At 35.2% G+C, this 22,669-nt stretch overlaps 1 protein-coding gene across 8 annotated transcripts in view; it reads right to left on the bottom strand.

The window, feature by feature from the left end:
• FRYL (FRY like transcription coactivator) overlaps positions 1-22,669 on the bottom strand; it is a 328,237-nt gene that overhangs the window by 35,084 nt on the left and 270,484 nt on the right. For all 8 annotated transcript variants that reach the window (XM_077136813.1, XM_077136812.1, XM_077136810.1 and 5 more), the window contains 8 exons: positions 17,392-17,532; positions 14,597-14,794; positions 12,620-12,781; positions 12,412-12,486; positions 11,920-12,096; positions 8,159-8,362; positions 5,966-6,130; positions 372-622 (listed from right to left, as the gene is read on the bottom strand). In XM_077136813.1, the coding sequence (XP_076992928.1) occupies positions 372-622; positions 5,966-6,130; positions 8,159-8,362; positions 11,920-12,096; positions 12,412-12,486; positions 12,620-12,781; positions 14,597-14,794; positions 17,392-17,532 (1,373 nt within the window). The remainder of the gene's footprint in view (positions 1-371; positions 623-5,965; positions 6,131-8,158; positions 8,363-11,919; positions 12,097-12,411; positions 12,487-12,619; positions 12,782-14,596; positions 14,795-17,391; positions 17,533-22,669) is intronic.

A 22,669-nucleotide genomic window follows, 5' to 3' on the forward strand; every position in this document is an offset into this window, starting at 1 on the left:
ATCATGATGATGAAGATGCAACTATGTGATGATATTGTTAATTACTAATTATATATATAGAATGGAATGATCAAAAGTTACCAATGTTTGCATTTGTTCGGTGTTTTTTGGTATTTAAAAAAAAAACAGTGCCCCTTGCCACAGAATATACTGCCAGCTCAGCTACTCTTGAGCACATACTGCATATAGGTGCCTAGCTGCATGACAGATAATAGATTTTTTTTTTACTTAAACTGAAAATCTTGCTATTTCCTTTGGGGAGTTTTTCATTCCCAGTAGTCAGACAATACATACAAAAAATGGAACAAGGGAAAAAAAAGAGATGACAATGTATTTGAGTCTGAACAGTGTTCCTGGTACTGGATCCTCACCTAGACAGTCCAGAGAAATCAGCCTCTTCTTCTTCACATCTTTCATCTAGTTCTTTCAAAGCTAAGGTAATATCCTCTTCACAGATGGACTCAGGGTAACTTTCAGGAGCTGGAGGCTCTGGTACTTCAGTTTCTTCTAAATCAAGAATGCCTTGACTCACAAGAGAATCCTGCTGTTCTTGAATTAAATATGATCCTTCCTCTTCAAAGGTTGAAATAACCTGTTCCTCCTTTAATACTGAACTCACATCCTGTAAAACAGTCATATTTTTCATTGACTTTAAAACAAGTATATGAAAAAGAGACTTTTATCAACACAAAATAAGTATTGCCACCAATCCATGTTTATTTTATTAAGTAGTCTCCATTTACATCCTCTAAGTTTTGGAGTTTTTGATATAAATCATTCAAATTATTTTTTTGATGGTATCAGATTGAAAATTTTTTGAAATTAAAATGTGTCCCTTATTGCCATATAGAAACATCTAGGAAATCTTCTTTCTCAAATAAAAGGACTTAGGTATTTACTTAGAAATATGTCCCTTGGTAAAATATCTTCTCTTGTGTGTATTTTAATTCTATATAAGGTCAAACTATCTATATTACTATGAATTCTCTTTTATTTGAAATTCCTTGCTTTCATTATACCCGAATACAGTGAATTCTAGATATAAGCATGAGAAATAAATTCAAAATAGTTAACAACTGGTTCTTCAGAACCATCTATCAATCAGGCCACTTAGAAGGATACTGACCTAAACAAGGAAAGGTAGATTTGCTGGTATAAAATGAGCAGAATCTTTGGGCTTATAAGGCTTATTTTCAAGTAATAAGACTAAACACAAGTGAATAACTTGATCTCTTCCAGAGCTCAGAATATAATTTGTATACACTGCTGAGAAAGAAAGGACAAATTGGGCTGTGTAGTTTCTCTCATGACATGCAATGCTTTGGTTTATTCTGTTTCATTTCCCTATATTAACACCATTTGAGGGAAAAACTTCAGATGAACATTTTTAGGAACAGATTTTTTCTTTGGAATTCATAAAATATGCCACCTGTTAAAAAACAGAATTACGGTTTTACTTCAATATCCTGCTGCTTTCCTACTTTTCTTATATGGGCAATTTTGGATCATCTGACCCTGACAGCACACCAGGGAAAGACAAATTAGGCCAATATAGCCAACAGATACAATTTTGTGTTATTCTCTTCTGGACTCTCATTTTATTGGTGAAACTTTTAATGTCAATAGAATTATTTCTAAATTAATTACCATGGCTTCAAAGTATCCCCCTTTATTCTTATCCATCAGTGTCATAAAGTTTATAGTGTTAATGAAACCCACTGTTGTAAAAAGAAAAAAAAATTTTTTAAGTGTTTTACCTCTACGGTTTCCTCATCAAAAACCAAAACCAAGGTGATATAGAAATATAAGAATACCCTTTCAGTGTGTTTTGCTTGGACACTTCCAAAGGGTTTGCTTCCCTGTCTAAATCCTATTCATTCTTCTAAGCCATCTTCCTAGGAGATGGTCAGCTCTCATAAATGGCTACAGCCTGGTTCAACCCACCCTCATCTCTTGCCTGGATTATTACAATACCGACCTAACTGGTATGCCCAATCTCTAAATTAGCTAATGTCACTTTTCTGCTTACAAAATCCAATGGCTTTCCATCTCACTCTGACCAAAAGCCAAGGTTATTACAATGGTCTAGAGAGTCAGGCTCCTGGTTATCTCCACGACCTTATTTCCTGTTCTTCCTATGTCTTATTCCATGTATCTGAGGCCCTCATAATACACCAGAGACATTCTAGACTTAAAGCTTATATATTTGCTTTTCATTGTAACTGGAATTGTCTTTTACCTGACATCCTACTGCTCAACTCTCCCCCACCCTCAACTTCCTCCCAGTCTACTCAGCCTTCCCTGTTTACTTTTAAAATAACATCCCTTCCCCCCAAATTCAATTCCCCATTTCTTTCAGAATTTACCACCAACTAAGATGCTTAAGAGATTTTACGCATTTTGTTTTTTATTTTTATTTCTCTCCAATATAGTTATAAGCTCCATAGAGCAGACATTTTTTGTTCTTTCAATTGCTGTTGAAATCTCAATGCCTGCACAAAAAAGTTATTCAACAAATATTTGTTGAAATAATTCATGAATCCTCCATACTTCTACCATGGCACAGATCATGCTTCAGTTGCTTAGCTGTTTTTCCTAAGTAAAGGAATTTACCTTAGGTAAAGGAATGTCTTGGTTATTAATGATTCCCATAAAGTGTATATAGTGCCTGGGAAGTAGACCTATTTATTAAAATAATTTTGAACAAAAATGAATGCCCTTCTGAAATAAAACAGTGTTCTCAATATCTGATTTCCAGGAGATAATTAACTCACTATGATGGCAGTTATTTTAATCACCAAAAATAAACAGAAATAAAGGATTCTTCTGCTTTGTTAAAGAGAATTAAAATTAAAATAAACTATTAATAATACTGATTTTGTTGAAAAGGCTATCATTCTGCCCTTTTCTCTTGTTTATAATTAAAATTTCTCTTGACCTTTTAGCAAGCTATGATTCAAATTAGATACAGTAGATTTTAACCAGAAATTAATGTTCACTTAACAATCCTCCCAACAATTGACAGGACTATATTCTATTTAAGGGTCATTTCTCAACTCTGTCGGTTCTCCTCTGTGAGCATTCTTCATGCTCATGTACTCCTTTTTAGTTTAGGCCCTCCTTTTCTCTCACTAATATTCTTCTAACTTATCTGCTTATCTTAACCTTCTCCAAACTTCCACACATGGAGGCTTTACTAAAACTCAAATCAGATAGCATTGCTCCCCGGATGATGGGTGCCTGGACTGCAAGCTCCATGTGGGCAGGTACTAGAACTAGCTTTCATTTTCCACAAAAAAGCCAAGATTTTTTAAAAAATAAACCCAATCAGATCATGTCATTCTGCTTAGAAACATCCAATGGTTTCCTGCTGTGTGCCTACAAGACCCATCAAGGGAGTATCTTGGCCCACGTCTCTGACTCCGGCCCTCTTCATTCTCTCAGACCCACTGTGCTCCAGCCCTACTAGTTGGCTTCCAGAGCCTTTAACTGCCGCTTCCTCTGTCTTAAATACTCTTCCACCAAATCTTCCAAGGGCTGTCTCCTTGTCACTTAGGTTTCATGTCAAATGCCATACCTAACTTTCTCTCTTACCCAAGTCCTCATTACTGTTACCTTTTCTTAATATGGTTAATAAGAGGATCACTTTCTGATAAATTATCTTTTATTCGTTTTACCGGCTTATTATCTGACTTTCCTACTAGAATTAAGCTCCACAGAACCAGGAACCTGTGTCTATTTTGTATAGTGCTGCATGTCTGGTTCCCTGATCTGTGTCTAGCCATATAGGGGCTCAACAAACATTGGCTAAATGAATGAATGCTTGTATGCACTGCCTTCCCATCTAAGTATCTGGTACAGTGATTACCACGTAATAGGTATCTCCTGAAAGAATGAAAAAGCTTCATGACTTCCTATCATAGTCTAAGTTCTTTAGTATGGCATATAGGGCCCTTCATGTCTTAGATCTTACTTATTTCTCCTAGTGTTCCTTCCATTTTATTCTCTAGATTCTTGCTATTGCCTGAACATGCCATGTTATTTCATATTTCCATGTTTCTCTACATGGTGTCCCTCTGACCGAAATACCCCCCAGTGCCATGAAGGCTGGCCTTTACCACCATCACCCCAAATGTAGAGCTGTTCAGTCTCTCCTCTGAGCTTTCACTGAGCCTTGAATATGCCTGTTAATGAAATTAATGAAATTTCTTATCCTGAAATGTAATGCCTTATATAGATTTTTTAATCTTCTGTGCTGGTTTGAAAGGATGTATGTCCCCTAGAAAAGACATGTTTTAATCTAAAAAAAAAAGTACTAAGAAAACTTTTAAAAAGTACTAAGAAAAAGGCAGAATTATCCCTATTCAATACTGTATGTATGAATCTGTAATTAGATCATCTCCCTGGAGATGTAACCCAATCAAAAGTGGTTGTTAAGCTGGATTGGGGGAAATGTGTCTCCACCTATTTGGGTGGGTTTTGATTAGTTTCTGAAGTCCTATAAAAGAGGAAACATTTCAGAGAATGAAGGAGATTCAGAGATAGCAGAGTAGAACGACCTAGTCACGAGAAGCAGAAGTCCACTGGCCAGTGACCTTTGGAGATGAAGAAGGAAAATGCCTCCCGGAGAGCTTCATGAAACAGGAAGCCTGGAGAAGCTAGCAGATGACGCCGTGTTTGCCACGTGCCCTTCCAGATGAGAGAGTAACCCTGACCGTGTTCACCATGTGCCCTTCAACTTGAGAGAGAAACCCTGAACTTCATTGGCCTTCTTGGACCAAGGTATCTTTCCCTGGATGCCTTTCCCTGGATGCCAAGTCTGTAGACTTGGTTTTAACTGGGACATTTTCTCAGCCTTAGAACTGTAAACTTGCAACTTAGTAAATTCCCCTTTTAAAAAGCCATTATTCTGTTCCTGGTATACTGCATTCCGGCAGCTAGCAAACTAGAACACCTTCTCTGTCTTCCTTAATAGACTGTGAACTCCCTGAGAATGGGTCCATACTTTATTCATCTTCCCAACATCTACAAGAATACCTGAATCTTTGGGCATCTAGGATAATCTCAATCAATATTTGTTGAATTGAGTTATCTAAACCTCAGTCACAGTAGTATGACATTTTAAAAACTGCCTTCATTTTAAAATATACTCTTTGTTTACTGTTAAAGTGGATTCAATTATGTAAAATAAATTGTCAACCTAATAAGAAGACAAGGATTCAACTTACTAAAATAATGAGATCTAATAACTAGATTAGTCTAATTTGATTTAATTAATAACTACATTCATTTGGTTTATATTATATTTTCCTCATACTTACCAAGGTATAAAAGCACATAGGACAGAGCTAGAGCAATTACATTGAAAAAAAAAGTATCTAGAATTATCTATAATAATCTAAAAAATAAAGTACTAAGAAAACTAATACTTACTTATTTTTGGTCAGTCATTAGGTTGGAATCTGGCTTACTTCTCAAAGGCTTTGCCAAAAAACATAAACTAGTAGTTTCAAAGTCTTTTTAAAAGTTTTTGAGTTAACCAACGCTAACACAGCTGGCCTGAGGTTTTAATCCCAATCATAGCACCAATCACATAAACCCAAATACAAAGCAAAAGAAGAAGAAAACACAAAAGCAATCCTTCAAAGAAAATACAGTGCCAAAGAAGATGCTCACCATCCCCAGAGAAGCATTCTATACATTAACCTGATCACATTCTGCAACACAAAATGCTCAATAAAAACTCTCAAGATTATTTTTAACCCATGGGTCATGTCCTTAATCCATCAACTTTTTTTTTAAATCAGGTTTATCTATTTTATTTAAACAACCCAACAGGTTAGAAATAAAAGGAAATAAATAATTAGTGTTTTCAGATGAAATCTCTTGAAAGAGAAGCACAGGATATAACACAGTGCTAAAACGAGTCCAGATTGGCCATGCACCAGCCCCCATTTCTCCCCACCTCAGGCAGCTGGTTGTTAACATTATCTAGAGAAGCCTCCAAACTGGGGGTCTCATCTCTGATTTGAAGCACTTCTTCTGTTGTGACACTGCCAGTGGAATCTTGAGATTGAAGTAGTAAATCAGGATGGTCTTGTGTTTCATCAGCAACGGAATCATTGTTTAACTAAGAGGAGAAATAGTAAAATAAGGAATTCATTTACAAGCCACTAATGATCAAAAAGCCAACAAGAAACATACTCTATAATCATAAGATATTTTGGGAGCTTAGTTACAAGGAGCTACTGTGATTTCCTAAATTATCTTTTTTCCCATTTGGTCTATACCAGAATGGGTGCTGTTAATGAAAGCACTTAAACCCATCAGCAGAACTAAAATATCCATAAATTTAAATTAATTTTGCAAAACAAAAACAAAGTAGAAGGGCTCTATGTAACTTTATTAAACTTGAACTGAAATTCCTGTTTTTATGGTAATGTTTTTGTCTTCTTTTCGTCTGAGGATTTGTGAGGGCAGGGGCACCTCACATATTGTAGATTGTCAAAGAGCAGTGTTAGTGGGGAAGCAGGCACATAAGTCTGAACAAGCCATTCACTCATTTAAGTGAAAAAATCATTATCACAGAATTGTACAGGTTTTCCTCTTTTAAGCAGTGTTATAATTTCTTTCAAGGTCAATATTTAACATAAAATTCAAGTTTATGATTCAGAGTAGGCAAATGTAAAACTTAAAATTTTTCCTATGAGGAAGAAGTATCTTCAAGTTCTTTTTTTTTAGCTCCCTGCCACTATGACTAGGGTCAGCCTAGAACCAGGTGATCAATTCTAAGCCACGGCGCTCATGAGAGAGAACCTTTACTGAGCACATTCTAAACGCTGAGTGGCTTTTACCCTCACACAATCCCCGAGAGGCAGATACTATTAGAATTCCCCCTTTAAAGAAGAGGTTAGGTCACTTGACCACAGTTCCACAGCAAGACTCTACCCTGCATTCTGCCTCATCCAGTCAGTCACTGTTGCCAGTAATTTGACCATTCCATTAAGTGAAAACAGTTCTCTGGAGGGCCAAGCCTTAGGCAGCACGATTCAGCACATGAGCATTAGAGAAAGACTGTTTCATTCAAATAATCTTACTAGCTGTGTGACCTGGGACAAGTTACTTTAGCTGCAGAATTGCAATAACTCATGTGGCTGGGGTGTGCATTATAGTAACTGATACATGTAAAACACTTTGAACAGGGTCTGCATGCTGTAAACACTCAGTAAGTGATAACTAGTGCTGTTATCATCAACAATTTAATTACCTTAAATGGGTGTTAGTTTACAGACATATTGGGGCAATAATGAGAAGCCAAAACAGGAAAAGTGAAAAGAAGCCAATCATAAACTGTCAACTTTAGATTTTGTCTAAAGCCAGCTCAGCCCCTACGTTCAATATTGCTGTCAGACAGAGTGGAGAGCAAAGGGTCTAATATAAAGGGAGGCTTATTTAGTTCACTATGAAAGAGGCTTTCATATAAGAGCTGTGTCACCTTAGCTGATGCCTGGGCTTCCCAGATTGATTCCTTATCCCATGTTCCATGGTGGCGATTCCACACAAACTTCAGTCTTTGATTTTTAACCTACTACCACTGCATCATTAGCCTTCTTTTGACATCTACATATCTAATGAGCAGACTACTCTTGCAACCATCATTGTATCATTTTTCAACTATGCTTTAATTAAATCTTTGCCATCTAGCCCTTGGGAAACAAGTCACAACCTCCATATGACTGACTTGATCTTGACAGTAACCCAAGTTGTGTCCTATCTTTTTGTATTAATGAGGAAAGAAGAGCATGTGGTAAATTAAGCAGCTGCAGTGTTTACACTGATACCCGACAACAAGGTAAATACATATCATTCAATATGATAGCTTCTGAAAGTACAGAGGCCAACTTACCATTATTAGGAGAGAAGAACGGTAAAATACAGCTTAATGTTAATAAGTACACAGTATGTCTTAAAATGTTTAGTTTGGACATGAATAATAGGATACTCTTTTACTGCTGGAATCTTTAATTTTCATTCCACTGTGTGCATTTTATACACATTGAAATGAAAATACAAAAAATCAAGAAACAACAGTTACTAAAGTTGGAAGGTAAGAGAAAAATGGGATAGACTGTCATTGTACAAAAAGGTAACGGTATACCATCTGTGTACGTGACAGTATCTGGCTTGCTGTGAGTGCTGCTTCTTCTTCTGAGGACTCATCTGTATCCTCCTGGTTTGTCAAGTTCAGGCTGGGGGTACTGCTAGAGCACTGGTACTCCTGGAGGGATGGAGTGTCCCCTTTGTCAATACTGTCCAGTGAGCGCCTGCGGACTCCCCAGTTGAAATTGTCCATACTTTCACCCTGGAAAAGCAAGACACAATTTCTAAGACTTCAAATATATGATTACAAATGTAGTAAATGTAATACACCAGGAAAATATATACCAGGATGAATAATACCTTAATGCATCATGATCAGAGTTTCAATCAGCCCTTCAATTTCTTTAAACTTTTAACATATCATTAAATATTTATTATATTTAGGGAGACGAAAATATTTGGTTGATAACTTGTTTCAACTACGTAATTTTCTTGACTTTCTATCTTTCATAACTGGGGACCAACTAAATCTACTATCTATGCCATTTCTATTCTAATACACAAACATAAATGAGACTCCAAAGTAGACAAATACATCACAAATAACAACAAATAAACAATTCACAACACCAGGCTGCAACTTACCTGCAGCTCCTGGTAGCAAAAAGGAAAACACACAGAATTAGAAAGAACGAAGACAAACATTTAAATATACACTACACCTTTGGGGAAAACTCTTTGTGATTTCTCAAACCCAAAGACTGATTCAAGCTCTGGATTAAGCTTTGTGCAGGAAGCCAACATGTGATTCCAATTATTTTTTATGCAAAATATATTGTGAAAAAGTCAGACAGACACAACAACATTTCTATGATACACTTTGGCAACACAAACTTTAAGAAAATTTCAAAAATTTACATAGATTTAATACTTGATACAATGTAAAACTTACTTAAACTACCCACATTCAGTTGACAATACACAGGTTCACAGTTATTTTAGTCTGTAGGGTAGCTCTGGCTAACTGTACTGGTCTTTTTTTTTTTTAACTATAAAGTAGTTTAAAATCAAAACCACAACTAAAAAAATATAATAACCTTTGCCAATTTCAAAAGGTCAGGAAGAAATACGATAAATTTCAATTTCATCCCACTTTAGGGATTTAGGTAAGTAATGTTTCTGTTACCCTAAGGTGATCCTCCTTTTAATAAGGATATAATTCTTTCACTCCTTCTTAAGCCTGGAGATGACAAATTACACTGAGCTGTCTAGCAAAATATGATTTATTTGTGTCTCTCAGGTAGAGATTGTCCAGAATAGAGGTTTAAAAAAAATTTTTTTAAGCAGAGGAATACTTTGTTTAAATGAAATTTTAGATGGAAGTTAACTATGTAAAACTGAAGAAAAAAATCACAATGGAACTGCTTTGACTGAAAAAGGATGGCCAGGAGGTCTGCCCATTTGGTCCTTGGGTCTTTTCCTGCTGTTTCTCAGGGTATCCTAGAAGGCCTAGGGCTCTGCAGGTCAGAGTTTGAAAACCACCTTCCTAGAACATATCATTTCAATATTATCATGTAACATAAAACATAATAGTAGCACTGACCCTCAATAAATATTCAGTGAATGAGTACAGTGTAAGCTTTTGTAAGGTGGAGGAATATCCTAGAAGTTTCATTATCATCTAAGATTGTGCTGTAGCTCTCCAAGTATTTCCTGTTACCATGTTCTAAGCAAGATGATATTCAGGTTTTAGAAAACCTACAAATTTTGAATTGGCCTAATTACTGCACATAGATTAGCAACCCCTCAACTACTGTGACTTGAATTAAAGACAGAACTACAATAAGTATCTTTAATCTATTATGAATTAGGTTCTATTCAAAAGTATTATGACCACTGATATTTGAGATACTAGATGAATTTGAAAGCAATTACAGTGCTCTTAAAAAAAAAAGACAAAAAAAAATAACCTTACCATTACAAAAATGTCAAGAGCTTGGATTTAGAAATTTTAAATTATGAACTGAAAAAAAGCAAATAACTATAATAGAGGAAATTAGATACTGCCCACAGCTTTGAGGTGAGGGAGCAGGTTTCTTTAACTCATCACACTTTTTTGGCTGGTTGTTTAAATTTGCTCTGTTTCCTACATGCTTTCGAATTGCTCTATTTCCTACATGTTTTCCAAAATCAGTTTTAGAGGGTAGTAACCTTTCCTTTTTGAAAAAAAACAAGAAATGAACAGGAAGAGAATAGAAAATATCACTGTGCTTGTCATATAGTAAGGAACATTTTTTGAAACTTTTATTTTAAGGCTGTGTATGTATATACTTGGATGTGATGTAAGATGTATTAATTTTACTGTGTGGATTACAGTAAAAAAAAATGTCAAAAAGCCACTGCCCTACAAGGTGCTGAATAATCTTTGTTCTGTGTGTTTCTATGAAGCAGTACAATTGTATCTTTGGGAATATGCAACAGTAACTTTTATATAGGAGTCTATATAGCTCCTAAGCAGGGGTAAAGACATTTGAATGACTCTGAAGTACCGTGGTCATAGCATCCTATCTGCTGGGGAGGCTAAGCATGGAGGAGTGGAATCTCATCCCCCTAAACCTATCTCTGAGAAGACAGGAAACTGTGTAGCTGGCACTGGCCATTAAATTCCATTCCTTCCCCTCCACTTCTAGAACCAAAAGAAACAGTCTTTCAAGAGAGCTGGTGAATACATATGAGCTATAGAACAAGTTTAACTTCTTTGGAAAAAGATATGTAAATGTACAGTATATTTGCTATACAGGCATTTTCAGCTTCTAGCATGCAGAGATTTGTAACAATTTTAGCATACAGATTTTTTGAGATATTTGCCATAACCTATTGGGTTTAGGAGATTGTGCTGCAGGAATGGGTTCTGAAAGTCTAAAACAACCAGGGCAATATAATTGTCTTTGCCACAGTGATTGTTTCAGAAGTTGACATGTATCCCAACTTGGACCAATGAGATATGTGACAAGGGGCTTGCTGAGAGCATGTAGAAAAGCAGCTTCTTCACTTTTATGAGAATATTTCCAGAAGTGACCTTATTTCCTCTAAACACTGCTGTGTATGGATGTAAGGCCACAACCATCTTGTCATTGTTGGAGATTAAGGTGACTAGCAGAGAAGGACAAAGCCTTATCAAACCTATCTAAATAAAAAGCTCTAATTTCAGTTTTGTGAGCTAATAAGTCCACCTGTTGAGCTAGATTGTCCGTAAAGCACCTAAACTGACATAATTGTCAATCTAATATAGATCATGTTAATTTAGAGGAGAAAGCCCTGTGTTAAATGAAATCAGGCATTTGAGAGAACTGGCTATATCATAAAGAAGAAAGTAATTAGGAACGTTATAGGAAGAATTTCAGTCGCCTGCCAGAGTGGAGAGTTCTAAGGTGAGGCCTTAAAAGTCAATTTAGTAATAACTGCCATCCTCTGTAAAGTTGTGTTTGATAGGTTTGAATATAACTTTACCATTTTGCTGCACATTAATGTGTGCAGCTCATGCAAAATATTTTAGTTTCAGCATACCCTGAAATTACTTTCAAAGAAATAATTTTTTATTCTATAATTTTAAATGTGAGGAAAAATAGGATATCTCTTTTATTTCAGTCTTATTATGTTCTTACCTAATTGTACTAAGCACACTTAAATTCTAATTTATATTTTTACTTTATGACCTTACACTGGCCTAAACAGGGAAGGATCCTATGGTCAAATCCTTAATTCTCATATAATTGTAACTATTACAGTAAAATTATAATAGAAAGCCCATGTCCTTACCTCTGCATCTTCCAATTCAACATCTAAAAAGTCAAAATCTTTAAAAACGCCAAACTGTTGTTCACTGCTATTGTCCTCCACAGCTACTTCTTCCTCTTGAATTATGTCTTCTGTTGTAGAGATTAGGCTAGTCTGTTGGTCACCGACTTCCAAATCCTCATTAGAAGAAAATACAACCTGACCCCATGCAATAAAAGAGAAAAAAGTCCATTCATCAGCTTTGTCACCCTGAATATGAGATTAGGGCCCTAGGAGTCACTGCAGGCTACTCAATGAATGCAGAAATTTGATCTTCACGTCAGAGTCTAACTGGTTGAATTAGCATAGCTGTCAAGTGTCAAATGGACAATAAATGTTTGTTCTTTTAAATTCTTAGTTAACACAGTAATTAAGATAGTTAGAAAAGGCAAACAAGGAGATAGAATAATTTCCATTTCTGCACCGTATTATGCGATTTTAAAAATCTTTACAGATTCATTCAGGGTTACTCACTGATGGATTCTTAGGGAGGCCAGATTCTGGACCACACAGAGAGAGCACATTCATTAACTTTTCTCTTGTTCTTCGCTAAAGAAAAAAAAAGGAATTCAAATGTTATGATTGCTGATAAAGTAAGACAAATGGCCAAGTTGTCAAACATAAAACCAAAACTGATTCTTCTATTCTTACGAATGTTCAATTTTGATATTCTTTTATATACCTGTGATAACTGTGGCCTTTTCCAACTAACAGGAACCAAAGCATTAGAATTAGATCCAGAAGAAGTCGAAGAAGTACTTCTAGTGACAGCAATAACTTTTGGCTTTCCATTTCTTCCAGCTGCACTATGCTGATCACCATATTTATTTCCAATAATTGGTGTCTACACAGAAACAAAATGCAAGTGTTTGACTCAAATAATTCAATTTGGAAACCCTTTTTATAAAAGGTTAACAGTATATTTATAATGAAATTTTCTATAAGCAACCTAAAAACAATATGAGGAAGATTACATAGCAGGAAGTAGATGTTACAAAATTAAAGGTAACTATATATATATAGCTTTATATATATATAGTTATATATATATACACACACACATTTAAATCAACACACTAACACAGAATTTATCCCTAAATATAAAATTGTTCATTAAAAAGCAACTCCTCCCCTTTTCCCCCAATGATTATAAAATATATTCTTTTTGTAGAAAGCTCAGAAAATGAAAAAAAAAAAGATTTAAACAAGAGTTTTTAAAGATTTAAAACAAGATTTAAACCTGTAATCTCACCACTCAGGTTTAATGTGTTTTGTCAATGCATATTGTTAAGTGTGCCTCAATAATGTGCTTTTGCAAATATTCATGATAACCCCAATGAGAAAGATTTCTATTTTCAAATGCAAATAAAATCCAAGCCCATGCAGATGCCACACAAGGCTCTTTATGATATGGTTCCTGCTTACTCCCTGGCCTCAACTGTACCTTCCCTTCTGAACTTCATAATGCAGCAAAACTGGTCCTGCTGTTGGTTCCCTATACATACCATGCTCTTTTATGTACCTTTGTTTTGGCATATGTGACTTCCCTATTATGGAATGTCCATTAAGTGAGCCCCTAATCATCTTTTAATGACTCCAGACTTTCAAGGAGGCCTCTGATCCCACCAACACCTTTGCATAATTATGATGGACATTTACCATGCCCCTTGTAATTTGTTCATGTGCCCATCTCCCTTTCTACCCATGAGTCCCCTGAGTCCATATTCATTTCTGTACATCCATTATATCTTCAGTGCCTACACATAGCAGTACTTAGGAATCTTTGATGAAAAAATTGAAATTAAGTATATCAAATGTTGTGAAAATGAACACTACGCTTAAAACAAAATGATTCAATTATACTATCAAATTTCTCATGCCGAAGAAACAGGAAAGCCCAGTTTCTCCTCATATTCCCATGCTACATATTCCATGTTAAAAACTCTAATGATATTAACCAAAAAATTAGCAAGAAATATACTTTCTAACGAGAAAAATAACAAAAAAAGTTGTAGATAAATTCTAATAAGACTAAACTACAATAGAAAAAATATATACACACAATCCCAGTCAATAAGAAAGTGACTAAATCTTCAAGTTTTATCTTTTTCAATCCCTTCACAATATTTGATAAGTAATGTCTTTCTTGGAAAAATACCTTTGTAGGCTTCCAAAACACATTTCAACTGTCCCAAGGTCCATCAATAGTGGACTCAGGTGCTGGAGAAAAAAAATTGGGGGTTCCCAGCAAGGGTCAAAAATATTTAAATGATATTTGTATTAATAAGCAACATAGTCAGGCCCCAGGTTCCTTTTTTGGATTAGTGGGCTCTGGCTCTGTCTAACCCTAAAACAATGTGCTTCTCTAGGGTTTCTTATCTTTTAACACTCAGACCAGATGCTACCTTCCTGAAACCACTACTCTAGGTAAGATACACATGCTGTCTATTTCCAAAGTATTTTAAACTTATTTCTAAGCCAAGCCCTTATCATGTTTATTTGCTCATTTTCCCCAGAAACTAAAAGCTTCCTGAAAATAAGTTTTCCACCCTGTTTTCCTAGCACCTAATAGTATTTAATACTGAGTATGGGTTCAGTAAGTGCTTGGAATGAATAAATGAACAAACAAAAATCCCTAAGAAAGCAACTAAGATCTTACCTCAGATATATCAAAATGAAAATCTAAGGTCTTCCCAGGCAACTCCTTAGAGACATTATTAAAAATTTTAGTGAAGGATATTTCAGGGGAACCTATATCTCCTCCGTAGGTCTTGGGGATATCATTGGGCACAACAAGACTTGCAGAGCGAGACACTACCAGTTTTAATATGTTGAGGGCTTCCTTCCAGTAAGGACTCTGATTAAAAAAATAATAAACATATAAATGTTACAAATACATATATAAGAATAAAAATTTAGTGCACTCTATATAAATATTGTTCTACAAGACCTCTTGTAAATTATACATTTTTACTTTTAGATCCCTAGAGGAGCATTTAAAGTTATAGAAGGAAAGAAAACAAATTACTACTTGCGCTATATTTATGAGACACCATGTACTTATGCTACCAAAATGGAATACCTAGCTTTTCCCCCAAAGTGCTTTATGAATATTAACTTAGAAAGTCTAATATAGTAAATAATCTGGCAGTAGTGATAAACAGAGGGTTTTATATATATGTAAACTTTCTAGATGAATGGAATTTATGGCTTTAGGGCTCCAAACTTTAAATATTTTAAGTCCTAAGGATTTAATGTATATTTCCTTTTTCTGACATAAAAATATTAAAATACCAAAAATATAATGTTTTAGTCTTTTCTTGATGACCCAGGCCCCCAAAATAAGCATAAGTACTATGCTATAGTGATTTCTCAGGGGTATGAGTCATATGGTGGGGTGGGGAGATGGGGCTATTGCCCTGTGCTTATGGTAGCTATGTTTTTTGGGTTATTTTTCTACTTCTCTCAGTTGTGAATACAATTACCAACATAATTTAGGAATGATTTACAAGATAGATGTATATGTGAAGAGAATCCAATATCTAGTAAAGCATTTATAATACATATTTTTCACCATCTGCTACTTTTTTCTTATTTATAGTACAAAAAATTCCATCTCAACCTTTTATTACTCTAATGTTCTTTCACAGTTGACCAGTCTAAGAGATGCATGAGGGGAGGAGCACTACTGGAAAAAAAAAAAAAAGAGGAAGTGAAACTGAATTGTAAATTTAGTTAACATCTTGATATGAAGATATGAAGACACCTTAAGCACAAAATATTTAATAATAATAAAAAGTCTACAAAATATTGTGACATTTTAGGTATAAAATGGTATAAAACAGTTTATGTAAACAAACTTATAACTATGTAAAAATCATTTTGTTTTGTTTTCCTGAAAGAAATAGTTAGAAGCTCTGGGCATTCTAAAATGATAAAAAATATTAGGGGATCTTTCTATAAATTATATTGGTTGTTATATTCTAAATGTAAAAGTACTAGAAATTTAATTCTGTAAATGTTTAGTTTTTGAATAAAGCAGAAGTCACGAACTGTGATGGCCCATTAGTTGAGTAGTTTTAAAAAATAATCTTGGAAAAGAAATGAGAGCATTTTAAAATTAGGAGATTTTTAGAGAAAAATCCAGATTTCTAGCTTCTCTTTAAAAGTCAGATGTTCTGGCCATACCTGAGTTATATTCTAATATGTCAACCATTGCTGAAGCTAAGTTGTGCTGTTCCTTTTAGATGGGGAATGTGTAGTTCACTTAGCCACAAATCTATGCTCCTTTATGGTTACTTGTGAATCTGAACGATATAAATACTTCTATGTTTCCTAACTTAGTTATTGTGGGAGGTGGTTCCATGGGTGTTCCGGCAAATATTTGAAAAATTAATTTCTTTAAACATTAAGAAGAAAAAAGAAATTTTTTTAGAAGGAAACAGAAACATTATTTAGTGAAGCCTTACCTATTGCGGAATAAAATGCAGAAGATAAACAGAGTCGCCAAAGAATATTATGTTTTTTGAATATTTGCAATCTTTGATTTTTAAGGGAATATAAAAGTAACCTGGATTACCTGACTAAAGGGAAAAAATCTAATATGGTTTTATTACTTTCAGATATAAACTAGAACACAAACTTACTGTTATCCAAGTATTTTCATTTTATTTGCATGGGCAGGTACCAGGAATTTAAGCCGGGTCTCCGGCATCGCAGGCAAGAACTCTGCCTGCTGAGTCACTGTGGCCCATGCAGTATTTCCATTTTTAAGTTTTAGTTTAGTGAATGCAAATGTAACTGGAGCATCAATACAAAGTACTACCCTGTGAAAGCTTTTAAGGAATGTGTTCCCTTTGATAAGTTTTATTCACAATACTGATTTATTCAACAAAGCCTTTCTTAAAAGATAATTCAAAGGTGAAATTCAGGACAGTCCAAGTCAGCTTTTGTCATTTATACTTAAATTAAGTCAGATTTTCTACTTTCTAGATATCTGGCGCTCTATATCAGAGGCAAAAAAGCAACTCTAAATTACAGACTCTTCAAATGGCTATTTTGTTTTTAAAAGTAATATCTGTTCATTACATGAATCTGGTTGAAAATAGAAAGATGCAGAAAAAGAAGTAACAATGAATCACAATGCTAATATCCAGAGATGGTGACTGTGACAATTCACATGCATTCATTCTAATCTTTACTGAAATACATATTCATAGAAGTAATTTTTAAATCAAAATTAGGAATCACATCAATCAGATTATTCAGATTCTGCTTTCTTATCACCAATCAACTGAGAATTTATGATATTTTTCCATGTCATAAATATTCCTGAAACCATGATTTATGGTTTAATCACTTCCCTACTCTTGGACATTTAGGGTGTTTACAATCTTTTTTATGATTATAAAACATTTTGAGAGGAACAAGTCTCTATGTTTTATAGTCACTCACCTGCACGTATTTGCCAATAATCTTTATGATCTCCAGATTAAACTGCTTGACTGGTGCAGCAGAGAGGTCAATATGACTCAAAAGACTGTAGATGATCTGTAATAATGATTGCTGCATACTTGACAATCCTTTTTCTAACAGCTGAAAGTAAAATTAAAGTTACTTCAATCAGATTAAAGAAAAATTCAATATAGTTTTAACATGTGAGTTTATGTTTAGAATATTAGAAATCTAGAAATTAAGAAGTGAAAAGGTAGTATCTATTATTCTAGTTCTCCTAGGAAGAGAATCCTCCTAAAGGAGAAGTAGAATAATAGATATTACCTTTCCACTTTGGTTACAAAGGAGAATTAGATAATTATTTTTTATCTTAATCATCATTTTTTTTTAACAATCTAACCTTTAATTTTTTTATAATATCTTCACATAGTTGTGTATTCTTTTTTTAGTTGTGTATTTTTAACCATGATCATTTTCAGAACATATGCATCACTCCCCCAAAAAAAGAAACAAAAAGAAAATAAAAGAACCCATACATTCCATACCCTTTACCCCTCCCTCTCATTGACCCACAATATTTCTATCTGCCCAATTTTTACCCTTTATCTCCCCCTATTATTTATTTATTTTTTTATCCTTACTTTTATTTTTGTTGTTGTTCATCTGTCCATACCCTGGATAAAAGGAGCATCAGGGTTCTCACAATTGCACAGTCACATTGTAAAAGCGATACAGTTACACAGTTTTCTTCAAGAATCAAGGCTACTAAACACAGTTCAACAGTTGCAGGTGCTTCCCTCTAGCCACTCCAATAAACCATAAACTAAAAAGGGCTATCTATATAATGCACAAGAATAACTTCCAGGATAACCTCTCGGCTCTTTGAAATCTTTCTGCCACTGAGAATTTATTTTGTCTCATTTCTCTCTTCCCCCTTTTGGTCAAGAATGCTTTTTCATTACCATGTTGCTGGGTTCCGGCTCATCCCCGGGAGTAAGGTCCCATGTTGCCAGGGAGAATTTACACCCCTAGGAGTCATGTCCCATGTAATGGGGAGGGTAGTGAGTTCATCTGCCAAGTTGGCTTAGAGAGAGAGCCATATCTGAGCATCAAAAGAGGTTTTCCAGGGGTGACTCTTAGGAGTAATTATCAGTAGGCTTAACTTCTCCTTTGCAGGAATAAGCTTCATAGCTTTGATCCCAAGACTGAGAGCCCAGCCTATTGAATTTGTTGTTCCCACTGCTTGTGAGAATATTAGAAATTCCCCAGACGGGGAAGTTGAATATTTCCTCCTTTCTACCCAGTCCCCCAAGGGGATTTTGCAAATACATTTTATCCTTTGCCCAGATTGTACTGGGATGTACTGGGGCATCACACTAACCTGCACAAACTAACAGATCTCACGCCCTATTCAAGATTCCGTGAAATTTTGGTTTTCAAGTAAACTGACCATATAAGTCAAATTAGACAATGTGCTACCTAAAATATAAATTCTGCACCTAATAAACCTCTCTACTTTTTGGTCTTACATGGAGGTTGAAATTTGAAAATATGGGCCATATCAACGTTTACCCCATATTCTGAATTAGCTTAATCCTATCCAGATCAGCTACATTAATATCTCTAGACAACGTCTGATCACTTTTTCAGCTTTTTAAGCAGTTGCAGAATGGCATAACGCTGACTTTCATAGCTTCAGTGCTCTAACTCTGAGTCTCAGGTATTACATAAATACCCAAAGTTTCAGGGAATGACCAAGTTATATACAGATAGCTCAGTATCTCAGAATTTAGAAATATCAGTTACAACTCCTAAATGCATGTGACTGATGTAAGAGCTTATAATCTAGGACTGTTTATAATAGGCTCCAATCTGATAACCCATGCTCTTGACTGCAATTCTTTGACTTTATATATTATAGTTATCCATATGAGTGAGGAATGATAATATTTGCTCTTTCATTTCTGAAATTGTATTCAACATAATGAATATTATGAGTCATTCACCTAGTTTGCATGCTTCACAGCCTCATTCCTTCTTACAGCCACACAGTAATCAAAGGACCACTATATAAACACCAGTTTCCCCTTTCCATTTCTTAGTCCTTGTACCCATAGGCTACCTCCATCTATTGCGAACTGCAAACACTGCTGCCATAAACACCAGTGGGGAAATGTCCATTTGGTTCCCCACTCTCATTTCCTCCAAGTATATACCTAGCAAAGGGGCTACAAGATCATATGGCAACCCCACCCCTAGCCTCCTGTGGAACCAACACACTGCCCTCCAGAGGGGCTGCATCTCTCGGCTTTCCTACCAACAATAGGTACATCTCTTTTTCCACTTTATCTCTAGTACTTCTTTCTGTCTGTCCATTTTTAAACAATTTTATTCGCACATCATACAAACCAACCTAATTAGACATGACTTCGCCACTATAATTTATAGAGACACTTCCTTTTCTCCCATATAGAATCCATACCCCTCCCCTGTGCCCCACTGTTTGCTGACATTTACTTTTGGCATAATACTTTTGTTACATCAAGCAGAAGTATATTTCAACGTTACATTGACTACAGACCCTAACTTGCACTGATTGACCCTCTTCCTATATACCATCCATTTTCAATCCTTTGCAATGCTGACATTCATTTGTTCTCCCTCAGGCAAAAATGTCTTATATTTGCACATTTAATCACCATCATTGTCCACTCTAGGCATCCTTTAGTTATACTGTCTCAGTCTTCATTCTCTATCTTTCCTTCCGGTTTCATACATGCCCCCAGCCCTTCTCCCTCAACCATACTCACATTCAGCATCATTCAGTGTACTTACATTATTATGCTACCATCAGGTAGTATTGTGCTATCCATTTCTGAATTTTTACAATCAATCCTGTTGCACAATCTGTATTCCTTCAGCACCAAATGACCAGTCTCTATTTTCAATCTCTGGATAACCTGTGCTCTTAACTTTTTAACTTCAGTTCTCAAACTTCACTTATTAATGTTAGTGAGACCATACAGTATTGTCCTTTTATATCTTGCTAATTTCATTCAGCATAATGTCCTCAAGGTTCATCCACATTCTTACATGTTTCATGACTTTATTTTGTCTTACAGCTGCATAGTATTCCACCATATGTATATACCATCTTCGTTGAGTCACTTGTCCATTGATGGACAATTGAATTGTTTCCATCTCTTGGCAATCATAAATAATGCTACTATAAACATCGGTGTACAAATGTCTGTGTCCCTGCCTTCAGTCCTCTGAATTTATACCTAGTAATGGGATTGTTGGATCATATGACAGTTCTACATTTAAGCTTCCTGAGGAACTGCTAAACTGCCTTCCAGAGAGGTTGTACCATTTTACATTCCCAACAAGTGCATAAGTGGGCCTCTTTCTCCACATCTTCTCAAGCACTTGCTGTTTTCTGTTTCTGTTTTTGTTTTTAATGGCGATTCTAGTGGGTATGAAATGATATCTTATCGTGGTTTTGATTTGAATTTCCCTGATAGCCAGTGAAGTTGAGCATCTTTTCATGTGCCTTTTAGCCATTTGTATTTCCTGTTCTGAAAAGTGTTAATGTCTTTTACCCATTTTAAATTGGGTTGTTTGTCTTTTTGTTGTTGAGCTGAAGAACCGATTTATATAGTCTAGACACTAAACCCTTATCTAACATGTGGTTTCCAAATATTGTCTCCCATTGTGTAGACTGCCTTTTTACTTTCCTGACAAAGTTCTTTGATGCACTAAAGTGTTAAATTTTGATTAGATCCCAATTATCCATTTCTTTTTTCAATTCTTGTGCTTTAGGGGTAAGGTTTAGGAAAATACATTCTATTACAAGATTTATAAGATATTTCCCTACATTTCCTTCTAACAGTTTTATGGTCTTAACTCTAATGTTTAGGTCTTTGGTCCATTTTGAGTTAATTCTTGTGTAAGGTATGAGGTATGAATTCTCCTTCATTCTTTTGCTTTCATGGATATCCAGTTCTCCAAATACCATTTATTGAAGAGGCTGCTCTGTCCCAAGTGGGTTACCCTGATCGCCTTAACAAAGATCAATTTTTCATAGATGAGAAGGTCTATTTCTGAACACTCAATTTGATTCACTGGTCAGTATATATAACTTTATGCCAGTAACACGCTGTTGTTGTTGTTTTTCGCACGGGTAGGCACCAGGAATCAAACATGGATCTCGGGCATGGCAGGTGAGAATGCTGCCACTGAGCCACCATCACACCACCCAGTATTATGCTGTTTTAACTACTGTAGTTTGATAATATGCTTTAAAGTCAAGTAGTGTGAGACCTCCCACTTCATTTTTCTTTCTCAAGATATTTTTAGCTATTCAGGATACCCAGCCCTTCCAAATAAATTTGGTTATTGGTTTTTCTGTTTCTGAAAAGTAAGTTGTTGGGATTTTAACTGGCATTGCATTGGATCTATAAATCAGTTTGGGTAGCACTGACATCTTAACTATATTTAGCTTCCAATCAATGAACACGGTATGCTCTTCCATTTATTTAGGATTTCTTTGAGCAATTTCTGGTAGTTTTCTTTGTACAGGTCTTTGGTATCCTTAAATTTATCCCTAAGTATCTGGGTTTTGGGGTTCCTATTGTAAATGGAATTTTTTTTTCTTGATTTCCTCCTCAGGTTGCTCATTACTAGTGTACGGAAACACTACTGACTTTGGGGTGTTGATCTTGTACCCTGCCACTTTGCTGTACAAATTCATTAGCTCTAAACAAACATTCCCAACACATACACTCAGCAATTCACAATATCATCACACAGTTGCATATTCATCATCATGATCATTTCCCAGAACATTAGCATCAATTCAGAAAAAGAAATAAAGACAACAGAAAAATATAACAAACAGAAAAAAAAAAAAATTTTACAGGCCATACCCCTTACTGATCCCTTTCATTGATCACTAGCATTTCAAACTAAATCTATTTCAACATTTGTTTCCCCTATTATTTATTTTTATTCCATATGTTCCTCTCATCTGTTGACAAAGTAGATAAAAGGAGCATCAGACACAAGGTTTTCACGATCACACAGGCACATTGTGAAAGCTATATCATTATACAATCATCATCAAGAAACATGGCTACTGGAACACAGCTCTGCATTTTCAGGCAGTTTCCTCCAGCCTCTCCATTACACCCTGGATAACAAGGTGATATTAATGCATAAGAATAACCTCCAGGATAACCTCTCAACTCTGTTTGGAATTTCTCAGCCATTGACACTT

This window comes from Tamandua tetradactyla, chromosome 19 (assembly GCF_023851605.1).
Source record: "Tamandua tetradactyla isolate mTamTet1 chromosome 19, mTamTet1.pri, whole genome shotgun sequence".
NCBI classification, from domain to species: domain Eukaryota; kingdom Metazoa; phylum Chordata; class Mammalia; order Pilosa; family Myrmecophagidae; genus Tamandua; species Tamandua tetradactyla.